This window comes from Rhinoderma darwinii, chromosome 1 (assembly GCF_050947455.1).
Source record: "Rhinoderma darwinii isolate aRhiDar2 chromosome 1, aRhiDar2.hap1, whole genome shotgun sequence".
Lineage (NCBI taxonomy): Eukaryota > Metazoa > Chordata > Amphibia > Anura > Rhinodermatidae > Rhinoderma > Rhinoderma darwinii.
Genome location: NC_134687.1, coordinates 91,237,032 through 91,260,048, shown reverse-complemented (window position 1 = coordinate 91,260,048; position 23,017 = coordinate 91,237,032). Strand labels below are relative to the sequence as shown.

The window sequence follows — 23,017 nt, the reverse complement described above, 5'->3', positions numbered from 1 at the left end:
CTCAGAACGAAAGGACCACCATTTGGCCTACTGGGGATTTTCTCGTGCAAAGTCATGTGTGCAGAAGCCCCAGTACAGTTTAAACCCGCAAGAAGTCACCCCGTTTTAAAAACTACACCCTTAAGGCATTCATCTAGAGGTGTAGTGAGCATTTTGACCGGAGAGATACACCCCATAAACTGTAATGTGGGTTCTCCCGGGTATGGCAATACCCTCAATGTGGTTGTTATCAGCTGCTTGGGCACACAGCAGGGCTCAGAAGGGAAAGATAAGGGGGGATAAGCTGTGCGGAGTGCATCAGGGTAAGTAGAATTGGGGTAAATTATAAAACAAGGGATGTATGATAAATGTTAAAACACTTTTTCATAGAGAGCTCTGGTTTTTCGGGACACGCGTTACATTGATATATTGTGTCCTCCCTTATACCCCTCTTATAGCAGACTTTGCACCTCTTTTGACTTTTTCCCTTCTTGCCAGTTTGGGGAACTTCTCCAGGAAAGTGTTGCCATGGTACGATGCGTGTGGCCTCGCTTCCAGAAGTACTGGGTGCCCCCCCCCCCCGTTCCTGGTCCCTAAAGATTAGGTTCTTGATAATCACCTCTTGAAATTCCAGGAAAGTTCCCCTCTGGCCTGTACATCGACGTAGCACGTACACATTGTACAATGCCATCTGTATGATGTGCCCGGCCAGCTTCTTATACCACAGCGCATGGCGCTGTAGGGCTTCGGGACTTGATCTGACAAGTCCACCCCTCCCATGTACCTATTGTAGTACAGGATGCAGTCTGGTTTAGGGGTCGCTGTACTGGTACCTCGTACAGGTACATGGGTACTGTTGTGACATCTCTCTTGTCCTTGTACTTGACACACAATATGTTGCTGCTAGAATGTGCCCTGCGCTCACCCCTTCTTGTTTGCCCTGCAGAGTCTTAGGGAGGCCTCTCAGATTTCTTCTAGCAGTGCCGCATGCCACAGGACTGGAAGCGAGGCAGTTGAAGAGTGGGACGCCGGTATAAAAATTATCCAGGTAGAGGTGGTAACCCTGGTCCAGCAGTGGGTGTACCAAATCCCACACAATTTTTGCATTAACTCCCAGTAAGCGGGGGCATTCTGGGGGCTGAGCACTGGTGTCCTTCCCTTCATATATCCTAAACCTGTATGTATACCCTGATGCACTCTCGCACAGCTCATACATCTTCACGCCATACCTTGCCCTCTTACCCGGCAGGTACTCGCGGAATTGAACCCTCCCTTTAAAATCCACCAAGGACTCATCAATAGAAATACACTTCTTGGTGGTGAATGCTTGGGAAAACCGGGCACTGAAACGGTCTAATAGGGGTCTCCGTTTATACAAACGGTCAAAACTGGGGTCATCTCGGGGTGGGCACGGCTCATTATCAGTATGATGTAAGAAGCCAAGTATTGCCTGATTTTTTATTTTTTTCTAGGTTACAGTTCAGTTTTGAAGTTGCTTTGATGGACCTATATATTAGAAACCCCTATCAAACACCCCATTTTAGAAACTAGACCCCTCAAAGTATTCACAACAGCATTTAGAAAGTTTATGAACCCTTTAGGTGTTTCACAGGAATTTAGAGCAAAGTAGAGGTGAAATAAAAAAAAAAATTTTGTCAGAAAATCCTCTTTATACCATTTTTTTTTATAACACAAAAGGTTTTACCAGAGAAACGCAACTTAATACGTATCGCCCAGATTCTGCAGTTTTGAGAAATATCCCACATGTGGCCCTCGGGCGGTAATGGACTGAAGCGCCGGCCTCCGAAGCAAAGGAGCGCCTAGTGGATTTTGAGGCATCCTTTTTATTAGGCACCATGTCCGGTTTGAAGAGGTCTTGTGGTGCCAAAACAGTGGAAAACCACCAAAAGTGACCCCATTTTGGAAACTAGAGACCTTGAGGAATTCATTGTAGTTTTCTTGGGGTGCATGCGGCTTTTTGATCAGTTTTTATTCTATTTTTAGGTGGCGTGGTGACTAAAAAACAGCAATCCTACTATTGTTTTTTTAATCTATTTTTTTTACAGCGTGCACCGTGCACTATAAATGACATATGCACTTTATTCTGCGGGGCGATACGATTACGGCGATACCAGATGTTTATAGTTTTTTTATGTCTTATGGCGTTTACACAATAAAATACGTTTTGTAAACAATCATTCACTTTTTGTGTTACCTTATTCTAAGAGCCAGAACGGTTTTATTTTTCCATCAATAAAGCCGTGCGAGGACTTATTTTTTGCGTAACGAACTGTAGTTTCGAACAGTACCATTTTTAGGGACATGCGACTTTTTGATCTCTTTTTATTCCATTTTTTGGGAGGTGAAGTGACCAAACAATTGTTATTGTGGTACGGTTTATTATTATTTTCTTTTACGGCGTTCACCGCGCGGGATAAATAACGAAATAATTTTGTAGTTCAGGCCGTTACGGACGCGGCGATACCAATTATGTATAGTTTATTTGTTTGTTTATATATTTTTATTAATAATAAAGGACTGATAAGGGAAAAGGGGGGATTTTTACTTTTAATACTTTTAAAACTTTTATTTTCTTATTTTTACACATCTTTTTTTAACTTTTTTTTAACTTTATTACTTTGTCCCATTAGGGGACTTGAGGGCAGGAGGCCCTGATCGCTATTCTAATACACTGCACTACATGCGTAGTGCAGTGTATTAGAACTGTCAGCTACTCACTGACAGCAAGCATAGTGGGTCCTGACGTTGTCAGGACCCACTAGGCTTCCGTCGATGGCAGAGCCGGACGCCATTGTTTGGTGTCCGGTTGCCATAGCCACCATCGCCAGCCGCTATCGCGTAGCAGGCTGGCGATTGTAGCTTAACCCCTAAAAAGCCGTGATCACTATTGAACACGGCTTTTAAGGGGTTAATCAGCGGGGACACAGCGATCGGTCCCCGCTGTAGGAGCTGTGACAGCTGCTGTACGAGACAGCAGCTGTCACAGCTCCTGCATGTGTCGTGAGGACGGCCGAAATGGCCGTTATCCCCGCGACGTAATAATCCGTCGCTGAGCGCTAACGATACAGTTAGCGCGACGGATTATTACGTCGCTGAGCGCGAAGGGGTTAAACAATAGGGTGCACTTACTGAGCGCAGGGACCGCCACCCAGTTGTATATAGATATATGCCTGTGTACAGTGTGGCAGTGTTATTTGTGCCAATAGCTGAATTGGCCATATTTTCGTGCCCTTAGCAGAGAAACACCGCCAAAACATAATGTTTCCACCTCCATGCTTGACAGTGGGGACGGTGTTCTTTGGGTCATAGGCAGCTTTTCTCTTCCTCCAAACACGGCGAGTTGAGTTAATGCCAAAGAGCTCAATTTTAGTCTCATCTGACCACAGCACCTTCTCCCAATCACTCTCAGAATCATCCAGATGTTCATTTGCAAACTTCAGACGGGCCTGTACATGTGCCTTCTTGAGCAGGGGGACCTTGCGGGAACTGCAGGATTTTAATCCATTACGGCGTAATGTGTTACCAATGGTTTTCTTGGTGACTGTGGTCCCAGCTGCCTTGAGATCATTAACAAGTTCCCCCCGTGTAGTTTTCGGCTGAGCTCTCACCTTCCTCAGGATCAAGGATACCCCACGAGGTGAGATTTTGCATGGAGCCCCAGATCAAGGTCGATTGACAGTCATTTTGTATGTCTTCCATTTTCTAACTATTGCACCAACAGTTGTCTCATTCTCACCCAGCGTCTTACTTATGGTTTTGTAGCCCATTCCAGCCTTGTGCAGGTCTATGATCTTGTCCCTGACATCCTTAGAAAGCTCTTTGGTCTTGCCCATGTTGTAGAGGTTAGAGTCAGACTGATTAATTGAGTCTGTGGACAGGAGTCTTTTATACAGGTGACCATGTAAGACAGCTGTCTTTAATGCAGGCACCAAGTTGATTTGGAGCGTGTAACTGGTCTGGAGGAGGCTTAACTCTTAATGGTTGGTAGGGGATCAAATACTTATTTCTCTGCGCACAATGCAAATAAATATATATAATTTTGACTATGTAATTTTCTGTTGTTTTTTTTTTTTATATAATCTATCTCTCACTGGTAAAATTAACCTAGCCTAAAAATTCTAGACTGTTCATGACTTTGACAGTGGGCAAACTTACAAAATCAGCAAGGGATCAAGTACTTATTTCCTTCACTGTGTATGTATATATATATATATATATATATATATATATATATATAACAGTGTATCAGTGTGATTGGTGTAACTTTTTAATTACTGTTTATTAAAAACTATTTTTACTTTTTGAGATACAGCTGCTTTGTATCCTGTATACAAAGCAGCTGTATCTAGCCCCGAAACCTGTATCCGTCAGGTCAGTGGGACTGACGGGTTTAGGGTCAGCAGGTCCTGCGTGTCTGCACAAGGTTTGGAATGAGCAGAGGCATCTTGCCTTAAAATGTCCAGATTCACTCAGTCCTCTAGATATACGATTTTGGGGAGGCTGTAAAACACTTGCGCCATACATCATTGCTTTCAATATATTAGTTAATATAAATGACATATTTGTGTACTAGCTCAAATGCATTGATCAATGCAAGTTTTTGTCATTGTAATATGGCAAGTTGGCTTTTCTGTTACTGTTGCTTGTTCTATAATAGTTTTCATGCATATTGATACATTAAATTATTGACTTTTGCTACTTCTGTGGTGTAGAGGGGTTTTCTAAAGAAAAAAAAGCTTATGGAAGTCAATGAAAATCATACACGGATAGGTCAACATTTCCATTTAGAAGACTTGAAATACTTGCCAAGTAGTTGTCCAGCTCTAGCTGCTGTGTAACACCCGCTGTGGTAATGCCTCCACCTCAGAGCTGTAGCTAGGCTTTCCTATGCCCGGGGAAAAGATTCAGTGTTCTGCCACAGTCTTGTATCTAAATACTCTGGCCAAGGCAGTGTGGCATGTTGGTGCCCCTCCTGTCACCAAACTCCCAGTGCATAGACCCATTCCCCCTCCTAACTACACCCCTGCTCCACATGAAGAAGAGTCATGTTGATGAAAGGCTGCAGAAGTGGAAGATATATTCATGCAACACAAAAAAGATATTTATATGACTGCATAGCAAAAGCAGAAAACATTGTGGCACTAATAAAAGAGCTGTAAAAAATGTAGTGTGTCAATTTCCATGTGTACAACTCCTTTGGTCTACTACTCTGTTATATGGTGCGACAGGATAACTTGAATCATCATAATAAAGAAAAAAAAAAGCTATATAGAAAATCAATATTTACCTGGGCCAGATGCCAAAAAGAAACCTCTCATGTCCATCAACTCATTGTCATATCCATGCCACCCATGCTGCCAGCCCTTGTTAGGCACTGTGCCATTATTCCAAAAGGGAAGTTTCTCTTTACTCTAAATAAAACAAAATGATTAGCACTGTACAAGACATACAATTGAAAAGAAGTATCGCATTATTCATGCCTACCTCAGCTATGAACCAGCCCTGTTCAGCTACCAGAGTGAACGGAGGCACAAATTTTCCCTTCTTGTAATGAAATCGGTCTGGAATTTGGTCCTTTTCATAGACGGTCATGTGCTCTACATCTTTCAACTGGTTGTACACCTGTCAAATGGCATAAGATATTTTGAGTAGATACTGTATCAGGTTACACTAAATAATGGGCAATCTGACAAACTATAGATATAAATTTTTGTCTTTATTTCTACTACATGATTTACTCTCATTTTGTCCTATTTTAGGATCTCTACCTTAAAAAGGTTTTCTGGTTTAGAACACCAATTTTCAAACACTGTATTAGAGAATTCATTGAGTTAATTAAAGGATATCCCTGATTCAGGAACCTCATCTATTAACCAGAGCAGACATGTAAAACATCTCTCACGCTACAGGACCCAACACGTCAATGCATTACATGGACAGCCCATCTCTTTAATAGGAATGGTGTAATGCATCACTTCACCTGATGTTGCGCTGTATGGAAATTGAACAATTGTTCCCAGGCTCCCACACAAATGAAAGCTGATCGCTAGTGACACCCTGTGATCAGCTTGTTGTTGAAAGACCCTTTTAACAAAAAGGAATTGACAAAAATCCTGAAACCCTCTTTAATCACTTATTTTGCAAACAAACAGGAGTTTGCTCTACATAATACCACCTGGTTGCTATTTTATTTATAGATTCCAATAAAAATATTCCACCATTATATGAGAAAAATGCGGCTAAATGAATACAATGAAATATATTGGGCTTCTGCTCTTTATGGTTTCTGGTCTCCATTTGCATTTTGCACTTTAAACTAAAATCATAGTTCTGCATAAAACCTTAGCGATGAGCTTTCTGGAACACACCAGAGAACGAGAATACGACTGAACGTACAGTGAACATGCAGTAAAGTTTAATGTAAAAGTCTAGAATGGTACCACGTACCTTGGTGTGCTTACCCTCTGCAGGCCACAGACTCACAACAGGACCTCTATCTTTTATTTGTAAAATGTCATTGATGTCAATATATTTTCCAAGCTCTATCACTTTCTCCATCCAGAATATATCTGTCATACCATGGTCAGAGAAGAGAATAACATTTACATTGTCCTTCAGTCCACTTTTCTACAAAACCAAACAAAAAGAATCATTACTCAATGTTTAACAACTTCACGCTGCCAATATGTAAATTCACGTCCTAGCCGCATATGCCCTGTGCAGCCAGGACGTGAATATACAGTCCTCTGCTTGTCAGCATTGTGAGAAACTAGACATGGACCGCACAATCCACAGTATATACGTTGATCTGAGCCGCTAGGCATAATTTAGAAACATGAACATGAGGTTCTTTGTAAACATTTTGATCAAACTGTATAAGCCCACTTGCCACTTCACGGCGACCTCTTTAAAGTGGGTCCCTACTCTAGCGGTTGCAGCACCGCATGGCGGCTACCACCACCGCAGCACCGCTCCTGCAGAGGGAGCAACCCAGCAGCCCAAAAGCACCCATGCCTTCAGACCGTGCCAAGCCTCCTTGGCTCTGGGCCACGTCCCCCCACAAGTGCAGCACTACAGCAACAGACACCACCATACAGCACCACAACAGTCCTCTGCTTGTGCCGGCATAGCGCGGAAGACAGCGCTCTGACACCGGCAGTGTAAGTGTACCCGGCTCCCGAGCAACCTGCTCTCTGATAGCGAAACAATTGGTTCGGCGTCTGAGCATGTGATCACCATGATTAACCCCTTCCCGCACCTTGATGTAACTGCACGTCAAGCTGTGAAGTAATTTCGTGCACCTTGACGTGGTTACGTCGGCTCTTTAAAAGTTAACCGCTGCGCGGCGCTACACCGCAGCGGCGGTTAACTGTGTAGTGAGTCTGCCCTGGTGTCCGGACAGAGTACAAGGGACCAATCGAAGCGGTTTGTCTGTACAGACTTATCAATTGGAGCTTAGCACATTAGAGCTCTATGTCACAGGCTCTGATCTCCTCTGTTGGAGTCAGGAAGTCGAGGAGATCAGAGCCTGCAGCCCTCGTGTGTAACAAGTGTTTAACAAAAAACACTTAAAACCCACATTAACCCCTTAATCGCAGTCCCAAATGGTGATCACCCCCTCCCCTCCTCTCCCAGTCTATAAGGGAGCTTTTCTTTTGTTACTTTTTTTTTTTTTAAATTAAAATAAAAACCTTTAGTTAGTTTAGTCAGATCTAGTCAGTGTTAGTCAGCGTCAATTTAGTCAGTGTTAGTGTCAATTTAGTGTTTAGTGTTAGTCAGCGTCAATTTAGTCAGCGTCAGACCGCTTATCAGCGTCAGATTTCCCATTAGCGTCAGACCACCTGTTCGTCATCGTTAGACCGCCTGTTCGTCAGCGTCAGACAGTTAGTCTCAGTCAGTTAGCGTCCTTCAGTTAGCATCAGTCAGTGTGTGATTGTCAGTTAGTCATCGTCTTTTTGCAAGTGTAGTTTAGTGTTCGTCAGTTATAGTGTCATAAAATAAAAAATATATATTAGTGTACGTTAGTGTTAGTATTTAGTGTTTTATGTAACAAAAAAAATTCTATTCTACATTTTTTTGTATACACAGTATACAAGTGTACATAAAAATTTACTGTACACAAAAAAAAAATGGCCCGCAAAACATTTTCCGCAGAGGAGGAGTATGAGATGCTGGCATCGGACACAGATACTGCGAGTGATGCTGGGTCCGCTTTTGTGCTGTCCTCTTCCTCAAGTGACACCGAGGAACCTCCTCTCAGTCGCAGGAGGGTTAGTGTTCAGGTTACACCTGCACCTGAACCTAATTGGTTGCCCCCAACCTCCTACACCCCCAAGTACCGGACTTTACTGCTGCTGCAGGGTTCCAAGTCCAGACAGCAGGGCTGTCCGAAATGTTTTTTTCAGCGCTTTTTTTCGGACAGCATTGTGGACAAAATTGTTGAGCAAACAAATCTTTGTGCTCAATTTATTGCGGTCAACCCCAGTAGTTTTTATGCCAGGCCATACAGGTGGCATCCCACCGACAGAGCAGAAATGCTGCAGTACTGGGGATTGGTCCTAAATATGGGCCTAACAAAGAAGCCATCTGTGAGGGCCTATTGGTCCACTGATATTCTTTACCACTGCCCCTTATGCCGCACCACAATGCCGAGGGCTCGTTTTGAGGCAATACAGAAGTTTTTGCATTTCAATGATAATTCCCAGTGCCCCCCCCCCCCAGGATGACCCCAATTTCGATCGACTCTATAAAATTAGACCCCTTATTTCCCATTCGGCCCAAAAGTTTTCCATGTCATATACCGTTGGAAGAGAAATTGCCATTGACGAGTCCCTGGTGCATTTCAAGGGAAGGGTGAAGTTCAGGCAGTATTTGCCCAACAAACGTGCCAGGTATGGCTTCAAGATCTACAAGTTGTGTGAGTCGGAGTCGGGCTACACACATACTTTTAGAATATACGAGGGAAGTGACAGTCAGATTGAACCCCCAAACTGTCCACCCGTCCTGACCACAACTGGGAGAATTGTCTGGGACCTCCTGCACCCACTGTTTAATCAGGGGTACCACATGTATATTGACAACTGGTACACAAGTGTACCCCTGTTCAAATGCCTGGCGGAACAAAAAATGGTGGCGTGTGGGATGGTCCGCAAAAACCAGAGACAGCTCCCAAAAACCCTTCTCGGCCAACCCTTGCAGCGTGGGGAGAGCAGGGCGCTCCAAAGTGAAGGGGTACTATTTTTGAAATTCAGGGACAAGAAGGAGGTGTTGATGCCAACATCCATTCATGATGCCACCTGCTCTCTTGTCCCTGTGCGTGGTGCAACACCCACCACCACGTCACGGCCTGTCTGCATCCAGGCATATAACAAATTTATGGGGGGAGTGGACCTTTCTGACCAGATGCTAAAGCCGTACAATGCCATGTGGAAATCAAAAATTTGGTATAAAAAACTTGCGGTGTACTTTATCCAAATGGCATTGTACAACTCCTTTGTAATATACAGGAGCACTGGTCGGGAGGGGACATACCTGGAGTACCAGGAGAAGGTGATCAAATCCCTTCTCTTTGGGAATGTGGCAGAGGTAGGAGAAAGTCCTGCCTCTGCAAGTAAGGATGTCCCCAGGATAGTTCCAGGGCAGCACTTTCCTGGTGAAGTGCCGCCCACCGCAAAAAAATCCACCCCCAGAAGAGGTGTCGTGTCTGTGCCAAAAGAGGAATAAGAAGACACGACATACCAGTGTAACATCTGTCCCACCCACCCTGGACTGTGTATGAAGGAGTGCTTCCGGATATATCACAACTCTCTGGATTTCTAAATTTTATTTTCATCCGTCCCTTTCATTTCCAATTACCTCCCATTTACCATAACCATTTCACCATTTAAAATTTGAACATCCCCATAACAAAAACAAAAAATTCCTATTACACCCCTAGATGAATATCTAGGATTTGTAATATGGTGTAGTATCTGCACAATTTTTTAGGCCTATGCAAACATGACATGTGCCCAAAAATTATCCAAGTAAAATAAGGCCTCAAAATCCTTGTGATGTTCCAATACTTTCTAGCCCTGCCATATGTCCAGCAACAGAGAATTAGGGCCAATTTGGGGGTGTTTCTAAACTCAGAAGAAATATCCTGATATATGTTGAGGTGCTTTTCTTCACTTGCATGCTCTGTGTCTGAAAAATCTGTCCTATAAATGAAACATTTGTGAAAAAATTGAAAACGTTCTTTTTCACTCCAGATATCCACAAGATTCTGGAAAAAAAAACTATGGGGTTAAAAAAGTGATCACACACCTAGAAAAAATTCCTTGAGGGGCGTTGTTTTCAAAATTGGGTCACTTTTGGGGGGTTTCCACTGTTTTGGTCCCCCCAGTGCATTGCAAACGCGACATGGCACTAAAAACTATTCCATCAAAATCCGCGCTCCAAAATCAAAATGACGCTCCTGCTCTACTGAGCCCTTCTGGGGGTCAAAACAGCAGTGTATTACCACATATGGGGTATTGCCGTAATCGGGAGAAATTGCTTTACAAATGTAGGGGTGCTTTTTCTCCTTTATTCCTTGTAAAAATTAAACATGTCTAATGTTTTTCAGAAAAAAAAACGATTTTCATCTTCACACACTTTTTCAAATAAATGTAACAAACAAACTGTGGGATCAAAATGCTAACTATACCCCTAGAAAAATTCCTTGAGGGGTGCAGTTTCCAAAATGGGGTCACTTTTATGGGGTTTTTACTGTTTTGGCAGCACAAGAACTCTTCAAACCTGACATGGTGCCTAAAATATATTCTAAAAAAAGGAGGCCCCAAAATACCCTAGGTGCTCCTTTGCTTCTGAGGCCTGTGCTTCAGTCCGTTAGCGCACTAGGGCCACATGTGGGATATTACTAAAAAACTGCAGAATCTGGGCAATAAAGATTGAGTTTCATTTCTTGAGAAAAACCTTCTGTGCTACAGAAAAAAAAATAATTACATATGCATTTTGGCAAAAAAAAATACATTTGTAAATTTCACCTCTAGTTTGCTTTAATTCCTCTGAAATGCCTAAAGGGTTAAAACACTTTTCGAATGCTGTTTTGAATACTCTGAGGGCTGCCGTTTTCAAAATGGGGTGATTTATGGGACTTTCTAATATATAAGGCCCTCAAATCAACTTCAGAACTGAACTGGTCCCTGAAAAAATAGGCTTTTGAAATTTTCTTGAAAATATGAGAAATTGCTGCTAAAGTTCTAAGCTTTGTAACGTCGTAGAAAAATAATAGGATGTTCAAAAAATGATGCAAACATAAAGTAGACATATGGGATATGTGAAATAGTAACTATTGTGTGTGGTATTACTATCAGTCTTCCAAGCAGATACGTTTAATGTTCGAAAAATGTTAACTTTTGCAAATTTTCTCAAAATTTTGATGTTTTTCACAAATAAATATTGAATTTATCGACCAAATTTTTTCACTAACATAAAGTACAATATGTCACGAGAAAACAATCTCATAATCGCTTGGATAGGTAAAAGCATTCCCAAGTTATTACCACATAAAGTAACACGTCAGATTTGAAAAAAATCGGCCTCGTCCTCAAGGCCAAAACAGGCTCAGTCCTGAAGGGGTTAACGAATTATGGTGATCTCTGAAAAGTTCGTTTGTAAACAATCTTTTCCCGCTGGTCATCTCCTTCACTCCGTCACAGTGTTTCAGAGAGAAGGAGACTGATTGAGAGAAGGCAAAAGAAAAAAAGTGTTGTGTAAATGTATATATATATATATATATATATATATATATATATATATATAGATGGCGTCAGGCACTCTTCCTGCATCTTTTCAGTTGTTCTGCGTCTCACAAATGTTCTTCTCTGTGATCCAAACACCTCAAACTTCGATTCGTCTGTCCATAACACTTTTTTCCAATCTTCCTCTGTCCAATGTCTGTGTGCTTTTGCCCATATTAATCTTTTCCTTTTATTAGCCAGTCTCAGATATGGCTTTTTCTTTGCCACTCTGCCCTGAAGGCCAGCATCCCGGAGTCGCCTCTTCACTGTAGACGTTGACACTGGCGTTTTGCGGGTACTATTTAATGAAGCTGCCAGTTGAGGACCTGTGAGGCGTCTATTTCTCAAACTAGAGACTCTAATGTACTTGTCTTGTTGCTCAGTTGTGCAGCGGGGCCTCCCACTACTCTTTCTACTCTGGTTAGAGCCTGTTTGTGCTGTCCTCTGAAGGGAGTAGTACACACCGTTGTAGGAAATCTTCAGTTTCTTGCCAATTTCTCGCATGGAATAGCCTTCATTTCTAAGAACAAGAATAGACTGTCGAGTTTCACATGAAAGCTCTGTTTTTCTAGCCATTTTGAGAGTTTAATCGAACCCACAAATGTAATGCTCCAGATTCTCAACTAGCTTAAAGGAAGGTCAGTTTTATAGCTCCTTTAAACAGCAAAACTGTTTACAGCGATGCTAACATAATTGCACAGGGGTTTCAAGTGTTTTCTAATCATCCATTAGCCTTCTAACACAGTTAGCAAACACAATGTACCATTAGATCACTGGAGTGATGGTTGCTGGAAATGTGCCTCTATACACCTATGTAGATATTGCATTAAAAACCAGACGTTTGCAGCTAGAATAGTCATTTAGCACATTAACAATGTATAGAGTGTATTTCTGATTAATTTAATGTTATCTTCATTGAAAAAAACTGTGCTTTTCTTGCAAAAATAAAGAAATTTCTAATTGACCCTAAACTTTTGAACGGTAGTGTGTAGAGATATATATATATATATATATATATATATATATATATATATTAGCGGTGCTGTCATGTCCCTCGACTTAGGTTTCTATTCACTGTCATGTTATGTTATATGCTCCTATTGCAGTTGCTTTGCTTTATTTAGTTTGTCCCTGCTATCTCCCTGTAGCTAGGCTCTGAGGTAATAGCTCCTCCCTTCTTTCTGTGCTTAGTTGTCTTTCCTCATGGTTCCCATACTGTGTAGTCATCTCCTGCTCAACTCTGGCAAAATATCATCTTTTCACCTGCTGGTTTGTGTACATTACAAGTATTTCAGCCTGAAAATAAACTTCTCTGGAAACTTCCCACGTGCCTCTTCAGCTGAGTTGACGCTATCTGACAGTGTCTTGGTGTAAGTACCGGTTCAATACAGACATATACAGTGAGATTGTCTCAAGGGCCCTACAACTTACAGCCTGGTCATGGAGTCAGAATAGTGAAAAGATGATTATATATCTGCCAGATCCAGCTGTATAGTCAGTGTGCAGCTCCTGCAGAGATAGTCACAGACAAGCAACTGCCTGCAGAAGAAATCATCAGTGTGTGTGACCCCACAGCATAGACCCTTCTAGCAAGCTAGCACCCCCACCTCTGTATTATCCACATCCTGTCTGTGAGGTGTCATGTATGAAGAGAACATTGCACAGTCTTCTCAAGGTGAACAGTACCTACAGTCAGAAGAAAGTATGGATCCTAGTCTGCAGTACAGTGAGAGAGCTAAACGCTCTGCTAAGCCTACATGGAAGGTTACAGAGAATCTAGAAGGTGCAAAACATGAACTTTCTTCTGCTGTCTCAAACTTCTGGCAAAGATTGCTGAGTCACATCTCCACCATCTCACAGCCTGCTCACAATGTTTCACCACTAGAGGGAGCTCTAGAACAGCTTTGTACAGCATATGAACATTATTCACTGAAAAGCCAGGAATATGTTGGCATTTTGAAGAAACTTAATACAAAGGATTCTTTAGAAGAATTTGAAAGCTTCCAGAAACTTAATTTGGAACGAGACAGCCTAGTATGCAAAATTAAGTCTAACACAGAGGCAAGAATCGCGCAATTACAGGAAACGTCGTCTCGCATTTCTAAGTCTACCAGTCGTTCAAAACTATCTTCTAAGTCAAGATCTTCAAAATATTCCACGCTCAGCGAACAGCTCATAAGAGCGCGGGCAGAAGCAGAGGCTACTAAAATACAGGCCGTCTTTGCGCAAAAGAAGGCAGATATGGAAGCCGATGCAGCGCGCCAAAAGGCGGAAATAGAAACTTTAAACAAACAATGCGAGCATGCCACAGCTATGGCAAGGTTAAAGGTTTTAGAAGAAGCTGCCAGGGGAAGTGAAAGAGACAGCATCAGTGTATGTGAAGTGGAGGTAGAAGATCCTCTTAAGCGCACAAGAGACTACGTACTAAGCCAAAACAGTGAACCTGTGATTGCTGCTAATGATCCTGACAGCGCAAATATTTCTCCAGAGCAACGGGGCACAGATTCTTCTGCAGCATTCTGCATCCAAGGTCAGTACAATGCATTACCAATTTGTCATCCTTACCTTTCTCCACATACCACATTGCACCAGAACCCTGCACCTCAGCAAGCTCATTACACAGACGCCCAGGTGCAATCCAATATGCTAGCAAGTCACCAGACTCCTGGCAACCACATAGTTCCAGTTCCATGTGTAGCTAAACCTATGGACTTTAAACTATCTCCTGGATTGAACGCCCGTGCAGACCCGTATTTCCCTATGTCTCTTAGCCAGAACACCGCAAATAATATTATCAGCACTACTCAGCCAGCAATACTCTGCCCAAAGTCAGAGAGAACTGACATGACAGAGTTTGCAAGATACATGGTTCGCCGCGAACTTACTAAAACCGGCCTCACAAGGTTTGACGACCAGCCTGAGAACTACAGGGGCTGGAAATGTGCCTTCAGAACCGTTATTAGTGACATTGGCATTACTGCTGCTGAAGAACTAGATCTGCTGATCAGGTGGCTCGGTCCACAGTCTACAGAACGTGTCAAGAGATTGAGATCTGTCCACATCGAGAATCCAACTGCAGGCCTCATCGCTGCTTGGGAGAGACTGGAACAAAGCTTTGGCAGTCCTGAAGCCATAGAGAATGCACTGTTTAAACGGCTGCAAGGTTTTCCAAAAATATCTGGCAAAGACAATGAAAAATTCCAAGAGCTCAGCGACCTACTCTTAGAGCTCCAGCTGGCCAAGGCAGACCCACACCTACCTGGCCTCAGTTACCTAGACACAGCTCGTGGGGTAAACCCAATAGTTTCCAAGCTGCCGTACAATATTCAAGAAAGGTGGACTACACTTGGGTCGAGATACAAAAAAGAAAAGCAAGTCTCCTTTCCTCCATTTTCTTACTTCTGTGAATTTATCAGGAACATTGCAGAATCCAAGAATGACCCAAGCTTTACCTCCAGTGAGTCCAGTGGTCCTGGTTCACCCCATCCTAAGTACGACAGCCCACGTTCTAACTATAGAAACCACAGAGGTCCAGTGTCAGTGAAAAAGACTGATGTCCTTCCCACACCCTCATCAGCTCCAGACAAGTACAACCAAGGTGAAAAGATTGAAAATCCTAATCGCCTATGTCCTATTCATAAGAAGCCACATCCTCTCAAGAAATGCATTGGCTTCAGAAAGAAACCGCTCCAGGAACGCAAAGAGCTTCTAAAGAAATTTAGGGTATGTTACCGATGTTGTGCGTCTACTGAACATTTCGCTAAAGACTGTAAAACTACTATTAAATGCATAGAGTGCGGCTGTGAGGACCATGTGCAAGCGCTCCATCCATCTCAATTCAGTCCTGCTCCACCTGCACATTCCACTCCTGCGATAAATCATGGCGGGGAGAATGCAGAGCAAGCAGCAAATCTTACTACTGTATCTTCTTCATGCACAGAAGTCTGCGGAGACGACCTTTGCGACAAGTCCTGCGCAAAGATATGTTTAGTCAACGTATACCCCAAGGGTCAACCGGAAAGGGCCGTAAAGGTGTATACCATCCTGGACGATCAGAGCAACCGTTCACTCGCAAGATCAGAACTCTTTGACCTGTTCAACTTAAAAGGAGATGCTTACCCTTACACCTTGGGTACTTGTAGTGGCATTACAGAGGTCTCCGGAAGAAGAGCCAGTGGACTTATAGTGGCTTCTCTCAACAATCAGGAGATACCCTTACCCACACTTGTTGAGTGCAACCAGATACCATCCAACAAAGATGAGATTCCTACGTCAGAGGCTGCTCTTCATCACACTCATCTAAGGGCTATAGCGAAAGAAATACCAGCCCTTGACAAGAGTGCAGAGATCCTACTTCTGCTCGGTAGAGACATTCTCAGGGTACATAAGGTACGCCAGCAAATCAACGGACCACATGATGCTCCGTTTGCCCAACGCCTTGATTTAGGTTGGGTTATCATAGGCAACGTCTGTATAGACAAGATGAAGAAGCCTACCAAGATTTCCTCATTTAAAACTCACATTTTGCCAAATGGTCGCAACACTTATTTTCAGCCATGCCCACACCATTACTGGGTGAAAGAGAAGCTGAACAACAGTAAGTGGCAGCTTGACCACCAAGATAATATGAACACATTCCTGTCCTGGGATGACAGTCTTGGAGCAACAGTGTTCAATTCTACAAGTGAAGACAATAAGTTGGCACTTGCAAGAGAGGATAAAGAATTTCTCAAGGTTATGGACAAAGAATTTGCTCAGGATGAGTCTAACAGCTGGGTAGCACCTTTGCCTTTCCGTTCCCCAAGACCAAAATTACCAAACAATCTACAGCAAGCAGTTTCGAGATTTTCCTCTTTAAAACGCACCCTAAAGAGGAAACCAGAGATGGAAAAACATTTTGTAGACTTCATGCAAAATATATTTGATAGAGATCATGCAGAACCTGCACCACCACTAAAGGAAGGAGAAGAATGCTGGTACCTTCCATCCTTTGGCGTGTATCACCCTCGCAAGCCTAATCAAATCAGAGTGGTGTTTGATTCCAGCGCTCAGCATGAAGGCGTTTCTCTAAACAACCTGCTCCTCACTGGGCCTAACCTAAACAACAACCTCATAGGAGTACTCATCCGCTTCAGACAAGAACCTGTTGCAGTAATGGCTGACATCCAGCAAATGTTCCACTGCTTCATTGTCAAGGAAGACAACAGGAACTACCTCAGGTTTCTATGGCACAAAGACAATGATGTCAACAACAAGGTCACAGATTACCGGATGAAGGTACACGTCTTCGGCAACAGCCCCTCTCCTGCTGTAGCAATCTATGGATTGAGAAGGACAGCCCAGGAAGGTGAGAAGGGGTATGGATCTGATGCTCGTCAATTTGTTGAGAAGAACTTCTATGTAGACGATGGACTTAAATCCTTACCCACAAGTGAAGAGGCAATCGATCTCCTCACCAGAACGCAGGCAATGCTGTCTGTAGCAAATCTCAGACTTCACAAGATTATCTCTAACAGCCAGAAGGTAATGAAAGCGTTCCCCTCTGAAGATCATGCAACCAACTTGAAAGACCTCGATCTTGGTTCTGATGTTCCTCCTATACAACGAAGCCTAGGTTTGCTGTGGGACATTAAGCAAGACACATTCACCTTCCAAGTGTCAGCCAGTGACAAACCTTTTACCAAGCGAGGAGTTTTATCTGTTGTGAACAGCATCTATGATCCTCTTGGCTTCATAGCCCCCGTCACCATTCAAGGCAAGAAATTGCTGAGACAGTTTACCACCGAGAACATAGACTGGGATACTTCTCTGCCTATTGAGAAACAACAAAGGTGGAAGATATGGAAGGAGTCTCTGAAAATATTAGAACAACTCCAAGTCTCACGTTGTTACGTTCCCAGCTCTCTTTCAGCTGCCATCAGAAGAGAAATACACATTTTCTCTGATGCGTCTATCGAAGCCATAGCTGCAGTAGCCTATCTGAGAATCCCAGGAACCAACAAGCCTCACTGTGGATTTGTCCTGGGTAAGGCCAAACTAACCCCAAAACCTGCACACTCTGTGCCAAGACTTGAGCTTTGTGCAGCTGTGCTAGCAGTAGAGATTGCTGAAGTTATTAAAAACGAAATGGACATTGCAATTGATTCATTTGCTTTCTACACAGATAGTAAAGTTGTGCTTGGTTATATATACAACCAAACAAAACAATTCTATGTATATGTCAGCAACAGAGTAGAACGCATTAGAAGTTTTTCTACTCCTGGGCAGTGGCAGTACATCTCCACTGACCTTAACCCAGCTGATCGTGGAACAAGACCTGAACCGGCAGCAGGCCTATGTGACATGTGGTTGTCACCTCCAAGATTCTTGTATGAGGATCCCTGTTTAATTCCTACCAACACCACCTATGAGATGGTGGATCCCGAGTCTGACAAGGAAATCAGGCCTACAAATACCACGCTCTTCACTTCTGTAATTCCAAAATTGAAGCTGAAGTCACATCGCTTTGAGCGCTTCTCAAATTGGTCATCTATTGTGCGAGCTGTTGCTCACCTAATTCATATCGCTCACTGCTTTGCTAAGGACACATCAGAGTGTCATGGCTGGCATATCTGTAAAGAACACCCTACTGTCGCAGACATCGAACATGCTGAAGAAGTCATTACCCGTTGTGTGCAACAAGAAGTATACAGTCAGGAGATTGACAATATTACAAAGGGTATCAATCTTTCCAAGAGCAGTGCACTCTTTGAACTGAATCCAGTGCTTGATCATCACAAATTGCTGAGAGTGGGCGGCCGTATAGTGAGATCTGATCTAAGTAGCAAGGAACAAAATCCTGTCATTATACCAGGTCGGCATCATATTGCTACACTATTGGTCCGACACCATCATGAAAGAGTGCAGCACCAAGGCAGACAGTTTACGGAAGGTGCCATCAGGTCAGCCGGCTTGTGGATCGTAGGGATGAAGAGATGCATCTCTTCCGTGCTCCATAAATGTGTCAAGTGTCATAAGTTAAGAGGAAGACACCATCAACAACAAATGGCAAATCTCCCAGCAGACCGACTAAGTACGGAACCGCCCTTTACTTATGTTGGGGTGGATGTCTTTGGCCCATGGTCAGTTGTTACACGAAGGACCCGTGGTGGAGTCGCAAACAGCAAACGGTGGGCTGTGCTGTTTACATGTCTCAGCATCCGAGCAGTACACATCGAAGTGATTGAGTCTATGGATTCTTCTTGCTTCATCAATGCCCTCCGAAGATTCTTCTCTATCCGAGGACCCGTCAAGCAACTGAGGTCTGACTGCGGCACTAACTTCGTGGGAGCCAGCAAAGAACTGCAGTTAGACAATTTCTTGTCTAACAATGGGTGCACATGGGTGTTTAACCCTCCACATTCGTCTCACATGGGAGGATCATGGGAACGCATGATTGGAATTGCACGCAAAATCCTTGACTCCATGTTGCTGGATCACAAGTCTTTGCTTACTCATGAGATCTTGGTCACCTTTCTTGCAGAGGTGTCCGCCATAATCAATGCAAGGCCACTAGTCCCAGTATCCTCGGACCCTGATTCCCCAGTTATTCTTACCCCAGCTACGCTTCTTACCCAGAAGATCGGGACTGCTGCAATCCCTCCGGGAATCTTTGACCACAGCGACATTTACCGACGCCAATGGAAACAGGTACAATACCTGTCCAACGTGTTCTGGCACCGCTGGAAGACAGAGTATTTGCACATACTTCAAAGCCGTTACAAATGGCAGACGTCGAGACCTAACCTCCAGGAAGGTGACCTTGTTCTTCTAAAGGATAAGGAAGCCCATCGCAATGAATGGCCAATGGGTCTTGTTACCAAGGTTATGCCTAGTGATGATGGAAAGACTCGAAAGGTAGAGGTCAAGGTGACCAAAGGAGGCTCAGTGCGAGTTTTCTTCCGCCCAATCACTGAACTAGTGCTTCTTCTTCCAAAGAAAGAAGGCACATAAAGGACACAGCCCCCAGCTGGCTGCTAGCTGTGTTATATTTGGAACACCTTACCATTTGGAATATACAGTGGGTTGGTGGAAGTATTGGCAAGTTGCGGCTTCCCCGATCCGAAGATGGGTTTCTTACTTGGAACTTGTACAAGCGGATACCTACTGTTGTGGACTATCGGCAACAGACTTGGACTATAACTATTGTCATTGTTTGCATGTTCCTTTTGTCTTTCAGGTTCCAGGATCCACTACTGGACATTATTCAAGGACATTCTTTCAAGTTTGATTTTATTGTGAAATCTAAAGATTTCAGACGGGGAGTGTCATGTCCCTCGACTTAGGTTTCTATTCACTGTCATGTTATGTTATATGCTCCTATTGCAGTTGCTTTGCTTTATTTAGTTTGTCCCTGCTATCTCCCTGTAGCTAGGCTCTGAGGTAATAGCTCCTCCCTTCTTTCTGTGCTTAGTTGTCTTTCCTCATGGTTCCCATACTGTGTAGTCATCTCCTGCTCAACTCTGGCAAAATATCATCTTTTCACCTGCTGGTTTGTGTACATTACAAGTATTTCAGCCTGAAAATAAACTTCTCTGGAAACTTCCCACGTGCCTCTTCAGCTGAGTTGACGCTATCTGACAGTGTCTTGGTGTAAGTACCGGTTCAATACAGACATATACAGTGAGATTGTCTCAAGGGCCCTACAACTTACAGCCTGGTCATGGAGTCAGAATAGGTGCAGCTACTGGACAGTGCAGAAACTCAGGTTTTTAAGCAACCAGGGAGCATGTACAGCAGAGAGGGTTTTCTCTGCTGGTGCTTGGGCTGTCTGATGAGCTTAGTTAGGCTTCACCTGAGACGGCTCTTTAATTCAGGTGTGTACAGTTGACACAGGGCTCTCAGTCTGGGGAAGACAGGCATGCTAGCCTGTGAGAGTCACCACCGTGTGAGGTAAAACTGAAGGTTTTGAGGTGCAGGGCACAAGGCTCAGTGTCACATAGTGAGGGACACTGAATGTGTTAGTTAGAGGCTGGACGGCCTAGGATTTATTTAGTTTATTGTTGTACCACTGACTGCTGTTGTGAAGACAATAAAGCTAGCTGCGGCTGGTTTAAACTTTTTTGGAGTGAACTTTCTATGTGTGCCAACCATCTCACCCGGGAGATGGCGATCCCATAAGCTAAGTGGTCCCCAAGTTGTCACAATATATATATATATATATATATATATATATGTAGAGATAAGCAGCACTCTGCAACAGATACCAACACGGTAATGGGTGCAAGCAGGTAATCCAGATCTGTGGATTATAAAACATAAACGAAAGAAATCCCACAGCACGCCGATGGTTCCAAAAAGTATGTGATTTATTCAGTCAACAGCTGCTACGTTTCCGTCCTGCTATAGGACCTTTTTCAAGCTTGAAAAAGGTCCTATAGCAAGACGGAAACGTTGCAGCTGTTGACTGAATAAATCACATACTTTTTGGAACCATCGGAGTGCTGAGGGATTTCTTTCGTTTATATATATATATATATATATATATAAAAAATGTGGGTGGCTGTACGCGTCTGCCAGAGGTATTTTTCTTCAGTGGCACAAACTGGGCACAAGATATTGTGCACTAAAATGGCACATCAGTGGAAAATTTTAATTTTCACTCTGCACCATCCGCTGCGCATTAACCCCTTCGCGCACCAAGACATAGCATGTCGTGGTGTGGGGGGGGTGATGTATGGAGTGGGCTCACGCGCTGAGCTTGCGCCAAATGCTGCGGGTGTCAGCTGTATATTAGAGCCGTGTCGGACTAACGGAAAGGAACAGCGGTCGCACTTTTACAGGAGCCTGTAAAAAATTTAAATATACTGCAATACGTTAGTATTGCAGTGTATTGTACCAGCGATCTACTGATTGCTGGTTCAAGTCCCCTAGGGGGACTAATAAAATGTGTAAACACAAAAGTTAATTATTATTAGTGAAAAAAATGTAATAAATATTTCAAGTCCAAAAAAAACACTTTTCACATTTTTTTCTCTAAAGTAATGTAAAAAATAAAATAAAAAAATACACAAAATTGGTATTGTTGTATCCATAAAAGTCAGAACTATTACAATATATCATTATTTAACTTGCATGGCGAACACCGTGAAAAATAATGAATTTAAAACGGCTAAATCGCTGTTTTTTGGTCACCTTGGCTCTAACAAAAAATTTAATAAAAAGTGCTCAAAAAAAAGTATGTACCAAAAAATGGTACCAATTAAAATTACAGCTCATCCCGAAAAAAATAAGCCCTCACACCACTCTATTGACAAAAAAATAAAAAAAGTTATGGCTCTTGGAAAGCAGGGAGGGAAAAATGAAAAAGAAAAAGCAAAAAATGGTTCAGTCCGGAAAGGGTTAATTACTTTCTAATGAAAAAACATTTATGACCACATGTGGGGTATGGCCGTACTCTTCACAAATGTTGGGGTGCTTTTTCCTCCTTTACCCTTTGTGAAATTGAAAAAAATTAAAATTTTTTGTGGAAATAATGTTGATATTAATTTTAACGGCCTAAGGCCGAATTCACACGAGCGTGTGCGTTTTGCGCGCGCAAAAAGTCCACAAAAGGTCTGTTTGTCATCAGCATATGATGCGTGGCTGCGTGATTTTCGCGCAGCCGGCATCATTATGACACTCTGTTTTTATGTTTGTAAACAGAAAAGCACGTGGGCCGTGTGCCGTGCGCGGTTTTCACGCACCTATTGACTTCAATGGGTGCGTAATGCGCGAAAAGCGGGCAAATATAGGACATGTCGTGCGTTTCAGGTGAAAATCATGGACTGTCTGAACATAGGTCCGTGCGACGTATTATACGTTCGTCTGAATAAGCCCTAATTCTAATAAACTCTGCAAAGGACTAGTGGGGTATAAATGCTAGATAGATTCCTTAAGTGGTGTAGTTTCCCAAATGGGGTCACTTTTGTGGGGTTTCCACTGTTTTGGCCTCTCAGTGGCTTTGAAAATACGACACGGCACCCGAAAACCATTTCAGCTAAATTTGAGCTCAAAAAGCCAAATAGCGCTCCTTCCCTTCTAAGCCCTGCTGTGGGTCCAAACAGCAGTTTATTACCACATATGACATATTTCCATAATCTGGAGAAATTGTTTTACAAATGTTGGGGTGCTTTTTCTCCTTTATTCCTTGTAAAAATTAAAAATGGCTAAGTTTTTTCAGAAAAAAAAGTAGATTTTTACCTTTACAGACTAAT

General features: G+C 43.0%; 1 protein-coding gene across 1 annotated transcript in view; it reads right to left on the bottom strand.

Annotated features, from left to right (window-relative positions):
* ENPP6 (ectonucleotide pyrophosphatase/phosphodiesterase 6) overlaps window positions 1–23,017 on the bottom strand; it is an 80,131-nt gene that overhangs the window by 4,754 nt on the left and 52,360 nt on the right. The window contains exons 5-7 of the mRNA XM_075849645.1: window positions 6,448–6,627; window positions 5,485–5,622; window positions 5,288–5,411 (exon numbers count right to left, since the gene is read on the bottom strand). Coding sequence (XP_075705760.1) covers window positions 5,288–5,411; window positions 5,485–5,622; window positions 6,448–6,627 — 442 coding nt within the window. The remainder of the gene's footprint in view (window positions 1–5,287; window positions 5,412–5,484; window positions 5,623–6,447; window positions 6,628–23,017) is intronic.